Source organism: Ochotona curzoniae, unplaced genomic scaffold (genome assembly GCF_017591425.1).
Source record: "Ochotona curzoniae isolate NIBS_2020 unplaced genomic scaffold, NIBS_Ocur_1.0 contig_65, whole genome shotgun sequence".
Lineage (NCBI taxonomy): Eukaryota > Metazoa > Chordata > Mammalia > Lagomorpha > Ochotonidae > Ochotona > Ochotona curzoniae.
The window spans coordinates 129,810-147,689 of NW_024466508.1; the positions used below are offsets into that span (position 1 = coordinate 129,810).

The window sequence follows — 17,880 nt, forward strand, 5'->3', positions numbered from 1 at the left end:
AGAGCGCGACCCAAGGTCACCGGGGCGGGTGGGGCGGCGGAGACCACGCCCTCCCCGGACCCGGCCAGGTCCAGCGGCGCGGGAGCGGGAGGTCGGAGCGCCGGGGCACCAGGACGGCCCGTGGCCGTCTCTGCACGATGAGGCCGGCGAGACGCCGCTGGCCACCGCGGAGCCCTACGCGGCTGGATCTGGGGTGGCTGCCGGCCTGAGCATTGCAGTGCGAGACCCCTTGGGCGGGCAGCATGGGCAGCGGCCCTCCCCTGGAGCCCCCGGGAAGACAGCCACTGCCTCTACTGGAAAGCTCTGCCGTGGGTGTCTGGCACGGTCAGGCTGAGTCCTGGGACACCAATCCCAGGGGCAGCACTGGGTGTCCCCACACGTCCCCACCCTTGGAACCACCTACACCTGAGCCAAGCAATTCCATTAAACTTGACTGCTGTACTGCCCGCCTCCCTGGTGACTTCAGACAACCCGAGGGACCCTGTGTGCTCCCTGGCCCTGTCCTGGGTCCCCCACCATTCACACTGGCCTGCTGGCTGCCATTCCCAGGTGCCAGGGGCTCTGCTGCATGTGACACTAAAAGCCACACTTGGTGACTTCAGAGCCCACTAGGGACCCTTCGTCCGGGGCCCGAGTCCCTTTTGGGGAGGTAGTGGGCATCCCATAGCTGCTGAGTCCCTGTGGACCTCTGCTTCCAACCTGCCGACAAGTGACCCCAGTAAAAGTCTGCTCACCATCCCCCATCAGCACCTGATGTGCAGGGTTTGTGTGCCGACCTCCGAGGGACCCAGCAGCCCACCTTACTGTCCAGAAGAGTAGGGTGGGGCAGCAAGGGACCAGTCCTAGCGCCCGCAGGGCCGTGACAGGCCCATGACCCAGGGATGCTCCCCACCCCAGATCCACATCCTGGGAATCCCGAGTGAGCCCTCTGCACTTCACCCCTAGCTGGAGGGCAGCAAAGCCTCTGCTGGGGTTTCTTGAGCTGATTTGTAACTTTCCAAGTCAGGCACAGTTGGCACCCCTTGGCACTGCAGGAGCCCCGCTGGGGCTGACTCAGAGGGGCAAGCCTATGGTCCCCAGCGGCCTACAGGAAATGGCCCCGGTGGCTCTCGCGATGCTGCTGCTGCTGCTGTTGCCACAGCCGCTGTCCGGGCCCCTGGCACGTGCGGACGCCTGCCCTGCCGCCTGTCGCTGCTACAGCACCACGGTAGAGTGTGGCGCCCTGCGACTACGTGGGGTCCCACCCGGGATCCCAGCTGGGACACAGGTGGGCACCAGTGGACAGAAAGGGGGAGGAATGAGAGGGTTAGTGTGCAGGCCGCCTGCAGAGGAGTAAGCCCCCCATGCCTGGCCCACAGACGCTGTTCCTGCAGGACAACAGCATCGTGCGCCTGGAACCGGGTGCCCTGGCTCCGCTGGCAGCCCTGCGCCGCCTCTACCTGCACAACAACAGCCTGCACGCCCTTGAGGCAGGCGCCTTCCGCGCACAGCCCCACCTGCTGGAGCTGGCCCTCACCCGGAACCGGCTCCGCGGTCTACGGGGCGGCGCATTCGCAGGCCTGGCCCAGCTCCGCGTGCTCTACCTGGCCGGCAACCAGCTGACGCGGCTACTGGACTTCACGTTCTTGCACCTGCCGGTAAGTGCCCACCTCTGCTCCCGCCCCGCACCGGGCAGCCCCGACCTGACCCACTGCCTCTGCCTCAGCGGCTGCAGGAGCTCCACCTCCAAGAGAACAGCCTGGAGCTGCTGGAGGAGCAGGCCCTGGAGGGACTCTCCTCTCTGGCCCTCCTCGACCTCAGCAGGAACCAGCTGGGCACCATTAGCCGGGAGACGCTGCAACCCCTAGCGAGCCTTCAGGTCCTGCGCCTCACAGGTACTTGACGGGGACAAGGCCACCAGCCTGGTCACAGTTGAGGGCACGCTGGGCCAAGGTGCTCCGTGGCCTGCAGCAGGTGTCCAGGGTGCTCAGGCAGGGCAGGACAGAGGGAGGCGGTCAGCAAAGGCCAGGTCAGAATGGGCTGGAGGCGGGACAGTCACCCTAGATGACCCTATGGACTGTTGCCAGCAGAACCCCAGCCACGCAGGCCCCCCTCTTCCCGCAGAGAACCCTTGGCGCTGCGACTGCGCCTTGCACTGGCTGGGCGCCTGGATCAAGGAGGGTGGCCAGCGGCTGCTGGGTGCCAGGGGCAGGAGGATCACGTGTGCCGAGCCGCCCCGCCTGGCACTGCAGAGTCTGCTGGACGTGTCGGGCAGCAGCCTCGTGTGCATCCCGCCCTCCGTGCACGTGGAGCCCCCGGAGCTCACAGCCAACCTGGGGGACGACCTGCGGGTGGCCTGCCGGGCCTCGGGCTACCCGCAGCCCCTGGTCACCTGGCGGAAGGCGCCACTACCGCGCGAGGGCAGGCTGCAGGTTCGGGCCCAGCGGGAGGGCGCGGCGCACGGCCACCCTGAGCCCGCGGTGGCTGACACGGGCAGCGGCATGCTGTTCCTGAGCAACGTCACGCTGGCGCACGCGGGCCGGTACGAGTGCGAAGCGGCCAACGCCGGCGGCGCCGCCCGCGTGCCCTTCCGCCTGCTGGTCAACGCGTCCCGGGCCAGGCCCACCGCCCCCGTGCCCCTGCCCGCGCACCCGGCCGGTGACGAGCCGCAGCTCGAGCCGGGGAGCCTGGCCTTCCGCGCCCTGGGCCTGGCCACGCAGACGGCCGTGGCGGGGGCCATCGCGCTCCTGGCGCTCACCGCACTGCTGCTGGCTGCCATGATCTGCCGCCGGCGCCGGCGCCGCAAAAAAGGCTGCGTGCCACAAGGCGAGGGCGTGCTGTTCGCCAACGACTACTCGGACGGGCCCTGCACCTCGGCGCAGCTGGAGGAGCTCCATGGCGAGCGTGGGCATGCCATGTTCGTCATCAACCGCTCTAAGCCGCTGCTCGCTGAGGGCCCGGCCGAGGGATTGCGCCCAACACCGCACGGAGCCTACGAGATCCACTGCTGAGCACCACACGGCTTGGCGTCCACCAACAGCCGGCTTGTGGGGGACTGGCCGGCGGCACGCGTGCTCACTCAGTAAAGGTGGAACCCAAACTCAGACCAGTGAGCCGAGCCGTATGTGGGGCGAGGGGTCGTGGGAGGGCAGTGTGTCCCAGGGTCAGCAGGACTGGGGTGCCATTGCACCCTGAGGGTTTCCCCTGGCCTCCAGGATGACCCTGCGAGGTGGGGTAGGGCAGCATGACCAGGGCCTTGCAGGGGTCAGCAAGGTTGGGGGCACCGCCTACAACAAAGGAGCCACGAGACTGGTTGCAAGTTCTGCACTTCTGTGCCATGAAGACAGACACGGCTTGGCCCCTGGGGGGAGCGTTTGGAAAGACACCATGGTCTGGGGGTGGTCCAGCCCGGTCGGCAGGGAGCCCACACAGTCAGTATGCAGACAGACGCGCCCACATGCAGGTGACCAGCAGCAGAGGGGCCGCCCCCGCCCTGAGAGGCCCACGAGGCTCAGAGGCTGAAGTAGTCTGCCGCCAGGCGTCCATAGATGTCCGTGGTCCAGAGCACGTGGGTGCGACCTGAAGCCAGCAGCAGCTGCTGCAACTCGGCCTCCACGCGGGCAAACTTCTCCTCATTGATGGACGCCTCCAGCAACACAGAGGCAGGCGGCGGCCAGGGCAGGCCCTCGTAGCAGTCCACGGGGAAGGGGTGTACCACCGTGCGCAGCTCAGCCTGTCCTGCTGAGTCCCGCAGCAGCTCCTTGAGGCCCGCCGTGGACAGCGGGTTGCCGTACAGGCCGAGGTAGCGGAGGCTGGCACAGCGGGTCAGCATGGGGAGGGTGGCCAGCAGCTGGGTGTCGGCCAGCTGGCACTCGGTCAGCTCGAGGTGCAGTAGTGTGGGCGCCGTGGCGCGCAGCAGGCCCTGGAATGGCACCAGCTGACTGCCAGACAGGTCGTTCCCACTCAGGTCCAGCTTCTTCAGGTGGGCGGCGTGGGGGCTGCGTGCCAGGCAGCGCAAGTCCTCGGGCAGCAGGGCACAGAAGGCTAGCTCCAGGCTCTCCAGCGGGCTCTGCAGGGTGCTGTGGGGCAGGTGCCGGGCGGTGGGGTCACAGGACAGCCGGCTGAGGGGAGGGGGCAGGGGCGGGGCGGGGCGGGCTCACCTGAGCAGCTGCTCCAACCTCCCTGAGAGCAGCGAGGAGCCCATGCTGAGCTCCCGCAGGCAGGTGAAGCGACCCATCTGGGCCAGGAAGTAGCGGAAGTTGTCCTCGCCGTCCACGGAAGGCTGCCGTGAATCCCCGTGCACGTAGTGCAGCCGCAGGCTGGCCAGCTGCTGGAAGCGAGCCACGTGAGGGATGATGACCGACAGGCCCCGCAGGCCTAGGTTGTTGAAGCGCAGGTCCACCCGGCGCAGGCAGCCAGCGTCCAGCAGCTGCAGCAGGGCCACCGTGTTGCGCATGGGCAGGTCCTCGGCCCGCAGGTCCCGGCAGCACAGCCTCAGTGGGCTGCCCACACTGCTCCGCAGGGCCTCCCCCAGGAAGGCATAGGAGGCCCGGTTCACTCGCAGGTCCACCCGCACCTCCACAGGCTCGGGAGCCGGCCCAGGCTCCCCTGCCCCTCCCTGCTGCTGGGCAATGCAAGTGCGGGCCACTGCTGCCGTGCAGTCCCACATGCTCATGGTGCCAGGGTCCTGCTCCACGCCGTCGTCCAGCAGGCCCGTCATGTCCAGCACCCGCAGCACCTGCTTCCTGCGGGGGGAGAGGCCTGAGGGAGGGCCAAGGAGGCAGCGCCCACATCCACTACTCACCATTCCAGCACAGAGCAGGGACCTGACCCTGATGCAGGCCTCAGGGCACCCACAGCCCTCCATGGGACAGACTTCCGGGGGGGGGGGCGCCCTACTTGGCTAGCGCGTACCTGCAAAGGGGCCGTGTGCCCGTCTCAGCCTCGGACGTGTGCAGCCGGGCAGTCAGCCCCAGGATCACGGCCTGCACGCTCTCGGTGCTGGGCCGCTCCTGCAGCAGCGCCCGGCTGCAGTGGGCACACTCCTGCAGCAGCTGCTGGAAGCTGAGCAGCGGGAAGGGCCAGGTGTGCACCAACTCCTGCAGCACTGCCGTCTTGCGGTCCATGAAGGCCACCTTGAAGAGCAGCGGGAAGAGCTCGCGGGGCAGCAGTGGAAGGGCCTGGCAGGCGGCCGACTGACACTGCAGCACTTGCCGTGTGCTCAGGAACACCAGTGTGTGCATGGCGCCGGCCACGCCAAGGCCACCTGCAGGAGAGGGACGAGACCTTTAGTGGGGGCGACCTGCTGGGCCATGCTCGCCTGCACCCCACGGCACCCGGCACCAGGTCAGCAGTGGGCGGGGGCCTGGCACAGCCAGGCAAGGGGTGGGCAGCCAGGACAGTCTGCAGGCTCAGAGGGCCAGGCCTTCCCTCCAAAGGGGCCCTTTGGGCACCGGGAACAGGGATGTCCGGCGGCAAACAACAGGCTTGGCAGGAAGGGCCAGGCCGGGAGAACTGGCCAAGCCCTCCCACCCACTGTCACCGGGCAGAGACCCCAAAGCACAACACTGGCCTCCGCTGTCCGCTCCACCCCTACCTCTCTCTTGGGAACCGCTGTGGAGAGACCCACTGTCAAGTCCACGCAAGAGAGCTGCTCGTGGCATTGCACGGGCCCCTGGGCCCAGGACACCTGTAGTGTGCCCCCACACCGCCCTGCTGAGGCCTGCGCGCCGGGCACCTCGCAGCTCCGTGGCGCTCACCCCAACTCCACAGCCGGCCGACTGGGCCGCGTCCAAGGTCATGCCACGAGCGAGGGGCCCTCGGCCGCGCTCTGCTCCTGACCCGATCTCGCGAGGACGGCACACCCGCGCCTCCGTCACGCCAGACGGAGCAGCCGGCCGCGCGCAGCCGCCACAGGGGCACCGCGCGCTCCGAGGCCCTGCCACCCTCACCCCAGGCCTTCCCGGAGTCCGCCCCGCCCCGCGCCCCGCACCCTGCACGGCGGCCCGAGCTCACCGGCCGCTTCGCCGCGCGCCCCGCCTCTGCCTGCCGCCCCGGCCCGCCCAGCGCCGCGGCGCGCCGCGATGAGGTAGGCCCCTCGCATTGGCCGCCCCGAGCGGGCGCCCCCATTGGCCGCGCCCGGGCCGGCGCTGTCGCCGCGGGAGATTCGCGGGCGCGCCATGGAGCGGCTGCGGGAGGTGCGGCTGCGGCTGCAGGCGTGGGAGCAGGCGTTCCGGCGCGAGCGCGCGCGGCGGCCGGGCCAGGTGCGGTGCGCGCCGAGGGGCCGGGGTCTGCGGGCGCCACGCCGCGCCTGACGCGCTTGTTCCACAGGGGGACGTGCAGGAGGCGCCCGAGGAGATCCGCGGTGAGCGCAGGCGGGGGCGGCGGGAGCGCGGGAGCGGACCGGGCACTGACCGGGCGCTGACCGGGCGCTGACCGACCCTGCCCACCCGCGCAGCACTTTATCGGCAGTACCGCGTCCTGAAGAAGGCCGTGCGCCAGGCCGGCGACCCCCCGGCGGAGGCCCAGGAGGTAGCCAGTGGCCCTGCGGTCGGGGGGCTCCTGGTCGCCAGTGGCCCTGCGGTCGGGGGGCTCCTGGTCGCCAGTGGCCCTGCGGACGGGGGGGCTCCTGGTCGCCAGTGGCCCTGCGGTCGGGGGGCTCCTGGTCGCCATTGGCCCTGCGGTCGGGGGGGCTCCTGGTCGCCAGTGGCCCTGCGGTCGGGGGGCTCCTGGTCGCCATTGGCCCTGCGGTCGGGGGGGCTCCTGGTCGCCAGTGGCCCTGCGGTCGGGGGGCTCCTGGTCGCCAGTGGCCCTGCGGTCGGGGAGCTCCTGGTCGCCGGTCCGTGCTGGGACCTGCCCGCCCCTCCCCATCTCCCCCTGCAGGACCCGGAGTCCAGCTGCTGGGGATCACACCTGAACCGGGCGGTGGCCGGGAGTTCTCGCCCGACCCCTGGGCAGAAACCTCCGGCGTCTGGGCAGGACTACGGGGAGAGACTCAAGGCCAACCTGCAGGTGAAGGTGAGAGTGAGACGGGCTGGCCGGTGGGACCTTGGGCTGGGCTGGGTCACCAAGTGCCACCGCTCCCAGCGTCCCTTCTTGCAGGGCACAGCCCCACGAGGCAGGGTGGGGACTGCGCAGGTCTGGGAGCCCAGGGCAGCCTGGCTACTTGAGGTGCTGCCTAACGCCTGTCCCACTTCTCCCAGGCAGGGCTGGCCCAGAGCTGCAGACTCCGCCTTCCACGGAAATCCAACTCAGAGGCCTCCAAACCTCCTGGCCCGGAGGCCACCCCCACCTCAGCAGGAGGAGGCCGCACAGTGTCCCCACAGTCCCCACAACCTCCCGAGCCCCCCGAACCCTCCCAGTCCCCGGGGCCTCAGCCACGGCCAGGCCGGCTCCAGCAGCTTCGGGCATCCCTGAGGCTCCGGCTGGGCTCCCTGGACCCTGACTGGCTGCAGCGATGTCACCCTGGGAGCCCTCGCAGTCCTGGCCTGGAGCCGGAGGGATCAGCTACACCGATCACAGGCCAACAGAGCAGTGTGGACCCCATCGCGGGCTGCGAGCCCTCAGCCACACCAGCAGCCCATGCCCATGGAGATGGCCTCCAGCCCAGGCGGTGCCAGAAGCGGAGCAGGAACGAGGGGCCTGAGGGCAGCCTTGCCTGTGTGCAGCAGGACAGCGGCCAAGGAGACCACGAGAAAGACGCTGCAGAAGGGGCTGCAGGGGGCGGCAGCCCCTCCCGTGGGGCCTGCGTGGAGTGGACTGTGGGGATAGCCCCCCTGTGCAGCTCTTCCAGGACAGGAGTCCAGGACCGGGGCAACTACGTGCGGCTCAACATGAAGCAGAGACGCTACGTGCGGGGCGGGGCCCTTCGGGGCAGGGCCCTCCTTAGGCAGGTGAGTGGTGGGGTATGTGGGTGGGTGGGTGGGCGGGCATTCCTTACCCCTGGGTCTCTAGTGGGCCAGTGTTGCCTCCTTCCTCTTCGTCCCCCTTAGGCACGGAAGCAAAAGTGGCAGAAGAAAGCCGCAGGCCTCACTGGGGGCGGGCCCAAGGTCACCTCCAGGGACTCTTGCTTCCGCTGTGGGCAGCCTGGCCACTGGGCGTCCCACTGCCCCCAACCAGGTGAGGCCGTGGCTCTGGAGACTGGGGTGTCCCACATTTGGCAAAGGTGCCCAGGCCTGAAGCTCCACCATGTACACCCTGCCCAGCCCTCCAGGGGGAAAGGAGAGAGGACAGGGAGGAGACCTCAGAGGAAGCCACCCAGTGCCGGCCCCCAGGTGGGTTGGGCAGCGGGCCCGGTGACTATCTAGAGTGGCTCTGTCCCATCCTGGATCTCCACTGGACCCTCTGCCATGTGCCCCAGGTGACAGGGACCGGGAACCTCCTGAGCTGGAGTCACCATGCTTGCCCACCCCTGTGCCGCCCCTTTACCCTGTGGAGCCCTCGAGGCAGATGGCTGGTAAGCACCCCTACCTCCTGCCCCAGAGCCTGGACCTGGGAGCCAGGGTACCCGGGCGGCAGTGACTGCTGCCCGCTTGTGTATCCGCAGAGACCCCCGCTGAGGTGTACCAGGCCCTGGAGGAGCTTGGCTACCAAGCCTTCCGCCCGGGACAGGAACGTGCCATCATGCGGATCCTGTCGGGTGAGTGTGGCCAGAGGGGCCAGGCTGGGCCGGAAGGCCAGCAGGCTCGGTGCTGACCCTTCTCCTTCCCAGGTGTGTCCACCCTGCTGGTGCTGCCCACCGGTGCAGGCAAGTCCCTGTGCTACCAGCTGCCGGCCCTGCTGTTCGCCCGGCGCAGCCCCTGCCTTTCTCTCGTCATCTCTCCCCTGCTGTCGCTCATGGATGACCAGGTACGCTGCACCCCCACCAGGGCCCCCAGTGTGAGGGCTGTGGCTGTGACAGCCCTGTGTCCACCTGCAGGTGTCGGGCCTGCCCCGCAGCCTCAAGGCTGCCTGTCTGCACTCGGGCATGAGCAGGAAGCAGCGGGACTCTGTCCTGCAGAAGGTAGAGTACATCCACCCGATTCCCCGGGCAGGGGAGTGGTGGGTGAGTGCCTGGGGCACACCCTGACTCTGCCCGCTGCAGGTGCGGACGGCCCAAGTGCACGTCCTCATGCTGTCCCCGGAGGCTCTGGTGGGAGCTGGGGCCACCTCCCTAGTCACCCAGCTGCCACCTGTGGCCTTCGCATGCATCGATGAGGCCCACTGCCTGTCTCAGTGGTCCCACAACTTCCGGCCCTGCTACCTGCGCGTCTGTAAGGTGGGCCGGGTGCCCATAGGGCTGGCTGGGCCCACCTGGCCCTTCCCCAGGCTGGCTGACCTCCCCACTGCCCACCTCTGGTGCAGGTGCTGCGGGAACGTGTGGGAGTGCGCTGCTTCCTGGGCCTCACAGCCACGGCCACACGCAGTACTGCCCGTGATGTGGCCCAGCACCTGGGTGTGGCTGACGAGTTGGGGCTCGGGGGACCCGTGGCCGTGCCCCTCAACCTGCATCTCTCTGTGTCCATGGACAGGGACCCAGAGCAGGTGAGTGCACGGTGCACGTTCCTGGGGTACCCCCCACCCACGGCCCTGGCCGATGGCCACTCTGAGCACTGCCCCTTGCCAGGCCTTGGTGACACTGCTGCAGGGCGACCGCTTCCGGGTGCTGGACTCCATCATCGTGTACTGTCCCCGGCGTGAGGACACAGAGCGGCTCGCCGCACTGCTCCGGACCTGCCTGCGTGACACTCCAGAGGCCAGGGGTGAGGCCGAGCGAGGCCGGGCTGGGTATTCTACCTGAGCAGCCCACTTTCACACCACCGTCCACCTGCCTGCCTGCCTTGCCCTACAGGTCGCGACCCCGAGGTCATAGCCCAAGCCTACCATGCTGGCATGCTGAGCCAGGAGCGGCGGCGGGTACAGCGGGCCTTCATGCAGGGTCAGCTGCGAGTGGTGGTGGCCACCATGGCCTTTGGCATGGGGCTGGACCGGCCGGACGTGCGGGCGGTGCTGCACCTGGGGCTACCCCCGAGCTTCGAGAGCTATGTGCAAGCTGTCGGCCGCGCAGGGCGTGATGGGCAGCCCGCCCACTGCCACCTCTTCCTGCGTCCACAGGTGGGTCCCAGTCCCCCGGGCGGGGTCCCAGCACTGGAGCCCCCCCTCACGGCCGTCGTCCTGCCACAGGGGGAGGACCTGCAGGAGCTGCGCAGGCATGTGCACGCCCATGGCACTGACTTCCTGGCTGTGAAGAGGCTGGTGCAGCGGGTGTTCATCCCCTGCACATGCCCCCAGCTGCCCCCGGATGGAGAGGGACCCATCTCTGGGGAGCCCCCTCCCAGGGAGGCCCCAGCGTCTGGGAGAACGTGCCCTGGCCACGAGCGGATGCTTCCTGTGCAGCAGATGGTGCAGGCGCTGGACATGCCTGAGGAGGGTGAGGGACGGAAGAGGGCCTGCGGGGAGGGCAAGGAGGAGGGCCCACGGAAAGGGGCCGGAGGAGGCTGAGGGCCAGAGGAGGGCCTGCAGGGAGGGGCGGGGGCGGGAGGAGGGCCTGGGTGTCCTGACTCCATTCCGACCTTAGCCATTGAAACGCTGCTGTGCTACCTGGAACTGCACTCCCAGCGCTGGCTGCAGCTGCTGCCTGCCACCTACGCCCGCTGCCGCCTGCACTGCCCTGGTGGCCCCACTCAGCTCCAGGCCCTGGCTCCCCGGTAAGCACACCCTGCACGCAGCTCCAGGCCCTGGCCCCCCAGTAAGCATGCCCTCTACCAGCTGGGGCCGGAGGAAAATGCTGCTGTTTGCACAAGTCTCCTGCCCTGGCACAGGTGCCCCCCTCTGGCTCTGTGCTTGGCTCAGTGGCCACCCGGGGACCGCCGGCGCACCAGCAGCTCTGTGGAGTTGGACATGGGTGAGCTGCTGGACTTGAGCGGCTGGGAGCTGGCCTCAGTGCGGCGGGCTCTCCGCCAGCTGGAGTGGGACCTTCAGTCTGGGACAGGTACAGCCCCCTCTCCTGCCCCCAGCCCTTGCGCCTTGCTCGTTGCCAGCTGGGGACCCACTGATGCATGTTCCATCCTGGCAGGTGCACCCCAACGCACAGGTGTGCTCGTGGAGTTTGAGGAGCTGGCCTTCCACCTGTGCAGCCCCGGGGACCTGTCGGCAGTGGAGCTGGACCAGGTCTGCGACTTCCTGTATAGCTGCGTGCAGGCCCATGAGCACAAGGGCCTGGCACGTCTGTGCCACGTCTCCCAGGCCTTCCGCAGGTGGGCCAGCAGAGGCCGGGGCGGGGCCTCCCGCAGCCTTGGCGGAGGTTTTCACAGCCTTGTGTCCTCTCAGCGTGGCTTTCCCCAGCTGTGGACCCTGCCTGGAGCGAGCTGACCCGGAGCGCAGTGCCCAGCTCAAGGCCCTGCTCAGCCGCTACTTTGAGGAGGAAGAGGAGACTCTGAAGCTGGGGCTTGAGGAGCAGCAGGGCCCCGAGCTGGGGCTGGCCAGTGTGAGTCCAGCTGCTGCTAGAGCAGAACCCGGTCCCAAGCTTGCCGTGACTATGCACAGTGCCCGGAAGCCCTGAGGGTGGGGTTTGACGTGCTGCCCCCATCCCAGCTCCAGGACTGGGAAGACCAGGTCCGCCGTGACATCCGCCTGCTTCTGTCCCTGCGGCCAGAGGAGAGGTTCTCGAGCAGAGCGGTGGCTCGCATCTTCCACGGCATCGGTGAGGATCGGAGGCCGAGACATGTGCACCGTGTGGGCCAGCTGGCCAAGGGTGCTCAGGTCCTGTCCCTCTGTCCCCCACCCCCCGGCAGGGAGCCCCTGCTACCCAGCACAGGTGTTTGGACGGGACCAGCGCTTCTGGAGACGGTACCTGCAGCTGAGCTTCCAGAGCTTGATGCGGCTGGCCACAGAGGAGCTCATTCGCACAGGCCACTGACAGCTCTGCACAGCATGGGGAGCCGGCCACCAGGTGGACATCCCATCGGGAGCGGGGCCCCCACTGGCCTGCCAGAGTGAGGTCAGGTTCCCAAGTGCAGAATAAAAGGCACAGTGTGACTCCTGGGTCCATCACAGCACGCATAGCATGCTTGCTTTATTGGCCATGCCTGCCAGCAGCTCCAGCCAGCATGCTGGGGGCCAGGCCCAGGTCCAGCAGGGGCAGGGCCGAGAGGGTCAGCAACAGACAGAAGCAGAGGCGCAGGCCCAAGCCGTCAGCCAGTGCTCCCGACAGGGCACCCAACAGCAGCTTCCCAAGCAGCTCCAGTGTGGCCAGCAGGCTATAGTGGGTGGCCTGTTCGGGGTGGGGTAGTGGTCAGGACTTGGAGGCTCTGGGCGGGCCCCTCCCCCAGCACCAGCCTCACCTGCAGTGCCCTGGGGGCCAGCTGACTGCAGCGCATCATCACAGTGAAGGTGGCTGTGGTGACCAGGCCCCCCAGGAAGTGCTGCAGGCACAGACTCAGCAGAGCGGCTCCTGAGGTTGGGCAGTGGTCAGCTGAGCCCCAGGCACCCGGCCTGCCCTGCCCAGCCCTGCCTTCACCAGCCCCTCACCTCGTAGCATGGCAGTGGGGCCAGGGCTAGGACCGCTGTCTGCTGCATCCAGGTGGAAGAGCAGGAGGGTCTGGCAGACCAGGCCTCCGAGGCGGAACTTCAATACCAACTTCAGCAGGGGCAACGGCTGCCTGGGCCAAGAGGGGACAGACACCACACAGCACGTCAGCAGGGGAGAGACACCACACAGCACGTCCAGAGGGGACAGACGCCACACAGCCCATTGGGAGGGGACAGCATGTCCGGAGGGGACAGACACCACACAGCCCATAGGGAGGGGACAGTGTATATAGGGGGTGGGTAGGTGCCCAGCGGCTCACCAGTGCTTGGCCAGCAGTGCCCCAGCCAGGGCAGAGCCAATGATGGAGCTGCCCACCGCACCCACACCATTCCACAGCCCCAGCTCAGGGGCAGGGGTGCCAAGATCCAGCAAGAGCAGGGGGAACAGGCTGCTGGCACCCTGCTCACCTGTGGGGAGACAGAGCTGCAGCAGACTTACCCCCTCCCTGCCAGGACCTTGTGCCACAGGTGCTGGGCACCAGCTGAAGGCAGCAAGGCCAGCCCATACCAGGATGAGGGCCCCCCACGATGCTTGTCGGGAGCTGACCCCAGGCTCCACTCACCCAGCTTGTAGGTGGCCACAAAGCCTGCTGTCCACAGGGTCCCTGGCACAGCCAGTAAGTCCTGCAGGAGATGAAGGGGCTTCTTGGGGCCTGGGGGTTCCGTGAGCTGTGGCGTGGGCAGCTGACAGAGGGCAGGGGCAGCCCAGGCCAAAGCAGTGGCCAGCCAATAGGTGGTGGCCAGGAGCAGAAAGAGCAGCGGCCAGGACAGAATGGGCAAGAGGGTAAGCAGCCCTCCCCCGGCCAGGGCCGCTCCCACCTTGTAGGCGACCACCTGCACCGTGTTGCCAGGTCCCAGCTCTGCGGGCTCCAGGAGCTGCACAGCCAGTGCGTCCAGGGCCACGTCCTGCACGGCTGCGGCCAGGTTCAGCAGCAGCAGCAAGCCCAGCGTGGGAGTGGGCATTGTGGCCTGGCTGGTGGGAGCCAGCGTGGCCAGCAACCCGCACACCAGGCCCAGGGCAGCCGTGCTGAGCACCAGCCAGGCTCGCGGGGTGCCCCTCCTGTCAACCAGCGGGGCCCATACGAGCTTGAACAGCCATGGCGCATATAGCACCTTGGCCAGCCCCACGCGCGTCAGGGAGAGGCCGCGGGCTCGCAGCAGAATGGGCAGCAGGCCAGACTGGAGCCCGTAGGGCAGGCCCTGCACCAGGTAGAGGCCGGCCAGCGGCAGCAGCTTCCCCCGCATGGCCCGGCCAGGCCGCGCCCGGGAGTCGGGCCCCATCGGCCCGCGGCCAGGGGTCACCCGCTGCACCGGGATCCGGCCTCCCCGGAAGCGCACCGCCCGCTCTCCCCGGCAGGCCTTGCGCGACTTCCGGGCGGGGCGGGGCGGAGCCTCGGCGACCTGCGCGGGGCGGAGCTTCAGTGACCTGTGCGGGGCGGAGCCTCGGCGACCTGTGCGCTCCGGCGCGTCCCGCTCGCCGGACCCCAGCCTCTCCCCAAACGCAGGGGCCGCTCGGTCGCCCAGCCCCGGGCCTGTCTGCTGCGCGCACACGGCTGCCCCTCAGGTGTTGTGGCCGCTCAGCCTGGGACCCCGGGACCTCACTGGTTCCAGGGCATGGCCCCCTGCTGGGGGCGAGTCCCGTCCCTCACCCTAGCTCCCTCCTGCAAGAGGAAGCTCCACTTCCCGCGGCCTTGGGTGCTCTCCCCCGCCTCTGCCTCTCAGCCCTGGCCCTGCGAAGGGGATGTGTCCTCCGCGTCCAGCCAGCTGTGTCCTATGGACCCAGACAGCACCGACAGAGGCCGCCCCTGGAGTCCCCGCGCCTCACCTTTCAGGGAACCCCTCCCTGACACTGTCATTCCAGAGGCGCTTCATCCACGTAGCTCTCACACACTGCTCCCAGGGGACAGGGCATCACACACTTTATTGGGGACCCACAGAGTTGGGGCACCCCCACCCGCACTCAGGAGTACTCCTGGGTGAACTTGGCGTGGAAGTGACTCAGCTTCTCCAGCAGCGGCCTCAGCTTCTCCATAGGGGGCAGGATGGTCATCCTGAAAGGGGCGGGGGTCAGCTGCAGGGACCAGGGTGGGGAGCTGGGGGCTGGGAGGAGGTGCGGACCTCACCGGAAGTGGTAGGTGCCCTCCCGCTGCCCGAAGCCGCTCCCGGGCACCACGCAGATGCCCGTCTCCTCCAGGAGGCGCAGGCAGAAGAACATGTCCGGAGCCATGCCCAGCTCCTGCGGGCGGACAGGGCAGTCAGGACGGTCAGCCCCGGCCCGCCCTCCGACTGACCGTCTCCATCTTTGGCCCTACCCACCTGGGCCCGCCGCACAGCGCGTGGGGGGAGCTCCACGCGCGGGAACGAATACATGGCACCCTGCACCGGGTTGCAGTGGATGCCCGGGGCCGCGTTGAACACCTGCTCCGTGAGCTTGGCCTTGGCAGCCAGCTCGGCCAGCACCGTCTGCCTCTCCTGCAGCCGCAGAGGGCAGGGATGCTGATCAGCGCCTGTCGCGCTGGCACCCCACTGCCCTGCTGTGGCCCTGCTCACTTACAGCCTGGAACTGGGCAAAGGAGGGGTCAGAAGGTGCAGGTGGGTTGACTACCATGTCCAGCAGCGCTTGGCCCGGCACCGGGGGGCAGAGCCGCACGCTGACCAGCTTCAGCATCTGCTGCTTGACAGCGGGGTCCATGTTCACCACCTCGACGTAGCCACCACGGAACCCGCACCTGCGAGGGGACCGAGGCTGGGCATCGAGGCCAGGCGGCCAGAAGAGGCACAACTGCCACTGGGCTCGGCCCAGATGCCCCGCACGCACTCGCCCATGTAACCCTTGGAAGCCGAGTGGAAGGAAGCGAGCTCCTGTTGCTCCGAGTATGGCGACCCCATCTCCTTTAGCACCTTCTTGAACGAGTGGAACTGCGAGCCCTCTGCATACACGTTGTCCTGGTACACCTGGGGAGGGGAGTGCCATGGGGCCGCCGGCTCGTGCCTCATCCACCACCCGCATCCACCCGGCGCACGCATTCCGGCCTGCACCTCATCAGCCAGCAGGAAGAGGCGCTCCTCGAAGGCGAAGCGGATCACTGCCTCTATGCACTCGCGGGTCTGCACCTGCCCTGCGGTGCGGGGGAGAGGCACCAGGGAGTCGGCCGAGGGTGCCGCCCGCTCTAACCCCGACCCTAACCCTGCGCGCATGCCCACTCCGGAGCGGGCAGGGAAGCGCACCGGTGGGGTTGCCGGGGTTGATGACGCACAGTGCGCGTGGGCAGCAGTGGTCACGGGCTTGGCGCACCGCGCGCCGCAGCTCGGCCACGTCAAGCGCCCAGGCGCGCTCCTCGTCCAGGTAATAGTCCACCTGCACGGCGTCCAGCTCGGCCAGCGCAGCTGAATAGAGCGGGTACTGCGGGATGGGGATGAGCACGCCGGTGCGCGTGCGCCCCTCCCCAGCCACCAGCAGCTTCAACACGGTCTGTGGGTGGGGGAGAGGTGAGGTTGGCGGGGCACGCGGCTGCACCCAGCCCCCAACCCCGCGCTGGGCGGCAACTATCCCACACCCCTGTCCCAGGGGCCTGACTCACCACGATAGCATCGCTGGCACCCGTGGACAGAAAGATGTTGCTGGGGTCGGCGGGGATGCCTCCATCACGGCTCTGGATGTACCGGGCCACATCCTCGCGGATCAGCTGGATGCCAGAGCTAATGCTGTAGGCCCCTGCACCCCGCGGAGGGTATGGAGACAGGGCCGGTTAGGGCAGCCTTCCCTCTCAATACCCCAAGGCGGCCCAGCGGGCGGCAGACATCCTTACCAAGACTGTGGCCCCCGCATGCCTGCAAGATGCGCTCTGCCCTTGTCTTAGCATCCGCTGGGAAGTCGGCACTGTGCAAGAGGTTGGGGTTGATGCAGAGGGCCAGTACCTGGGAGGACACGCGGGGAGCCTGAGCTCATGGGCAGGTGGGACAGGTGGGACAGGGCGGGCCAGCAGGCAGCAGAGTCTTACCTGGCGCAGAAAGGTGATGGGCTTCTGCCCCATGGCCTGTGCATCGCCGATGTTGGCCCGGACCACCTCTGAGAACGGCTTCTTCACACCCTGGGGGCAGAGGACAGCAGGGAAACCTGGGCCCACCACCACGCCCCATGCTGTGGCCTGGGGAGGGGCAGCAGGGGCCGGGCCCTACCTGCAGCAGCTCCTGCTCCAGCTCCAAGGCCCGTGCCACAATGGGGCCCCGCACGGCATACTCCACCCGCTGCACACAGGGGTTCATGCTGTCCAGCGTCAGCACCTTCTCCTTCGGCCCCCGGGCCTGCCTCTGCTCACCTGCTCTCTGGGCCATGGCTCTGCTCACAGCAGGCAGGAAGACAGCTCAAGAGTCGCCAGGACCCACAAGGGGCTCAGCAGGCTATGGCAGCCTGAGGAGCCCGCGTCCTCTCTGCCAGAGCTTGGCTGGAGGAGCCAGGGCTGCGGGCGTCCCGCTCCAGCTGTCTGGGCACAGTTCTGCCCCAGGGAGCCAGAGGGAGTGGGTGAGGCAGTAGGCGGGGCTTGGGGCAAGGCCCAGTGCAGGCCCTGCATCCCCACAGCAGGGGAGCTGGAGACCCACATGGGGGGTGGGGACAAACGAGGGGCCACAGCTCTGAGGGACTGGGAGAGAGCAGTGGTTTACCCTAGCAGGGCCCGGCTGAGGCTTAGCCCTCACAGTATGCCCATCTTTGCTGGGGCCAGCAGCCTGGTTTCCTAGGTAACTGAGCCAGGCCTTAAGAATCCTGGGGGGTGCTGGCAAGGGGGAGAAGACAAGGGGGACCCAGGGTGATTGGACCTTGGCCCCCATCAGCACCGGCCAAGGCCAGCCAGGAGCCTTGCACTCCGGAGCTGCCCTTTCACCGGGCACCGGCCTGCAGCTGCCCTTGGGGCCACACCCGGACCTGAGGTGACCCAAGTCTCCCTTCTTTCCTGCCCAATTGGCAGAGCGAGCAGGAAGTCGGCTATGATAGGCCCCTGGAGCCCCACCTCCACTGGCCTGCAGGGAGCTGATAGGCCAAGTCATGCGGGCCAGTCCAGCAGCCAGAGTGGCATAGGAGCTGGTGGAAGGGTCAAGGAGCTGGCCCCTGAGCAGGGCTGTGGGCAACCGTCAGGTCTCCCTACCAGCTGGGAGAAGCCATCAGGACCCTGGGGTGACAGACCCCCAAGTCTCACCTCATGCCTGTCCACTGCCCAGGCACAGACCCGGCCCAGCGGGAGCACAGGTTACTATGGCCCTCCTCCTGGCAGCAGGGCTGGAGAGGCAACCGCGAGGCAGGTGGACCTTGGGCAGCTGTGCTGCCCTGCACACTAAATT

At 68.4% G+C, this 17,880-nt stretch overlaps 5 protein-coding genes across 5 annotated transcripts; 2 read left to right on the forward strand and 3 right to left on the reverse strand.

Moving 5' to 3' along the window:
- The first annotated feature begins 42 nt into the window (after nt 1-42).
- On the forward strand, nt 43-3,083 carry LRRC24 (leucine rich repeat containing 24). Its single transcript, XM_040991610.1, has 4 exons — nt 43-1,267; nt 1,359-1,637; nt 1,706-1,874; nt 2,104-3,083. The coding sequence occupies exons 1-4, from the start codon at nt 1,070-1,072 to the stop codon at nt 2,988-2,990; spliced, it is 1,533 nt and encodes a 510-aa protein (XP_040847544.1). The 5' UTR covers nt 43-1,069; the 3' UTR covers nt 2,991-3,083.
- A 209-nt stretch (nt 3,084-3,292) lies between these two features.
- On the reverse strand, nt 3,293-5,936 carry LRRC14 (leucine rich repeat containing 14). Its single transcript, XM_040991611.1, has 4 exons — nt 5,739-5,936; nt 4,894-5,245; nt 4,140-4,724; nt 3,293-4,058 (listed from the first exon to the last, which is right to left on the reverse strand). The coding sequence occupies exons 2-4, from the start codon at nt 5,220-5,222 to the stop codon at nt 3,491-3,493; spliced, it is 1,482 nt and encodes a 493-aa protein (XP_040847545.1). The 5' UTR covers nt 5,223-5,245; nt 5,739-5,936; the 3' UTR covers nt 3,293-3,490.
- Nucleotides 5,937-6,158: 222 nt separating this feature from the next.
- RECQL4 (RecQ like helicase 4) lies at nt 6,159-12,005 on the forward strand. Its single transcript, XM_040991576.1, has 22 exons — nt 6,159-6,242; nt 6,310-6,343; nt 6,437-6,510; nt 6,862-6,996; nt 7,182-7,871; nt 7,971-8,097; nt 8,184-8,252; nt 8,339-8,434; nt 8,525-8,617; nt 8,690-8,826; nt 8,897-8,980; nt 9,062-9,235; nt 9,322-9,501; nt 9,584-9,719; nt 9,809-10,071; nt 10,141-10,387; nt 10,535-10,664; nt 10,779-10,948; nt 11,033-11,213; nt 11,287-11,443; nt 11,551-11,659; nt 11,751-12,005. Exons 1-22 carry the CDS (start codon nt 6,159-6,161, stop codon nt 11,873-11,875), a joined length of 3,495 nt encoding a protein of 1,164 aa, XP_040847510.1. The 3' UTR covers nt 11,876-12,005.
- Nucleotide 12,006: 1 nt separating this feature from the next.
- Nucleotides 12,007-13,880, reverse strand: MFSD3 (major facilitator superfamily domain containing 3). Its single transcript, XM_040991612.1, has 5 exons — nt 13,110-13,880; nt 12,807-12,954; nt 12,487-12,617; nt 12,300-12,409; nt 12,007-12,229 (listed from the first exon to the last, which is right to left on the reverse strand). Exons 1-5 carry the CDS (start codon nt 13,825-13,827, stop codon nt 12,032-12,034), a joined length of 1,305 nt encoding a protein of 434 aa, XP_040847546.1. The 5' UTR covers nt 13,828-13,880; the 3' UTR covers nt 12,007-12,031.
- Nucleotides 13,881-14,495: 615 nt separating this feature from the next.
- On the reverse strand, nt 14,496-16,939 carry GPT (glutamic--pyruvic transaminase). Its single transcript, XM_040991562.1, has 11 exons — nt 16,726-16,939; nt 16,548-16,637; nt 16,356-16,464; nt 16,128-16,261; nt 15,775-16,018; nt 15,586-15,665; nt 15,365-15,501; nt 15,101-15,275; nt 14,863-15,018; nt 14,670-14,782; nt 14,496-14,597 (listed from the first exon to the last, which is right to left on the reverse strand). The coding sequence occupies exons 1-11, from the start codon at nt 16,879-16,881 to the stop codon at nt 14,507-14,509; spliced, it is 1,485 nt and encodes a 494-aa protein (XP_040847496.1). The 5' UTR covers nt 16,882-16,939; the 3' UTR covers nt 14,496-14,506.
- Nucleotides 16,940-17,880: the final 941 nt, after the last annotated feature.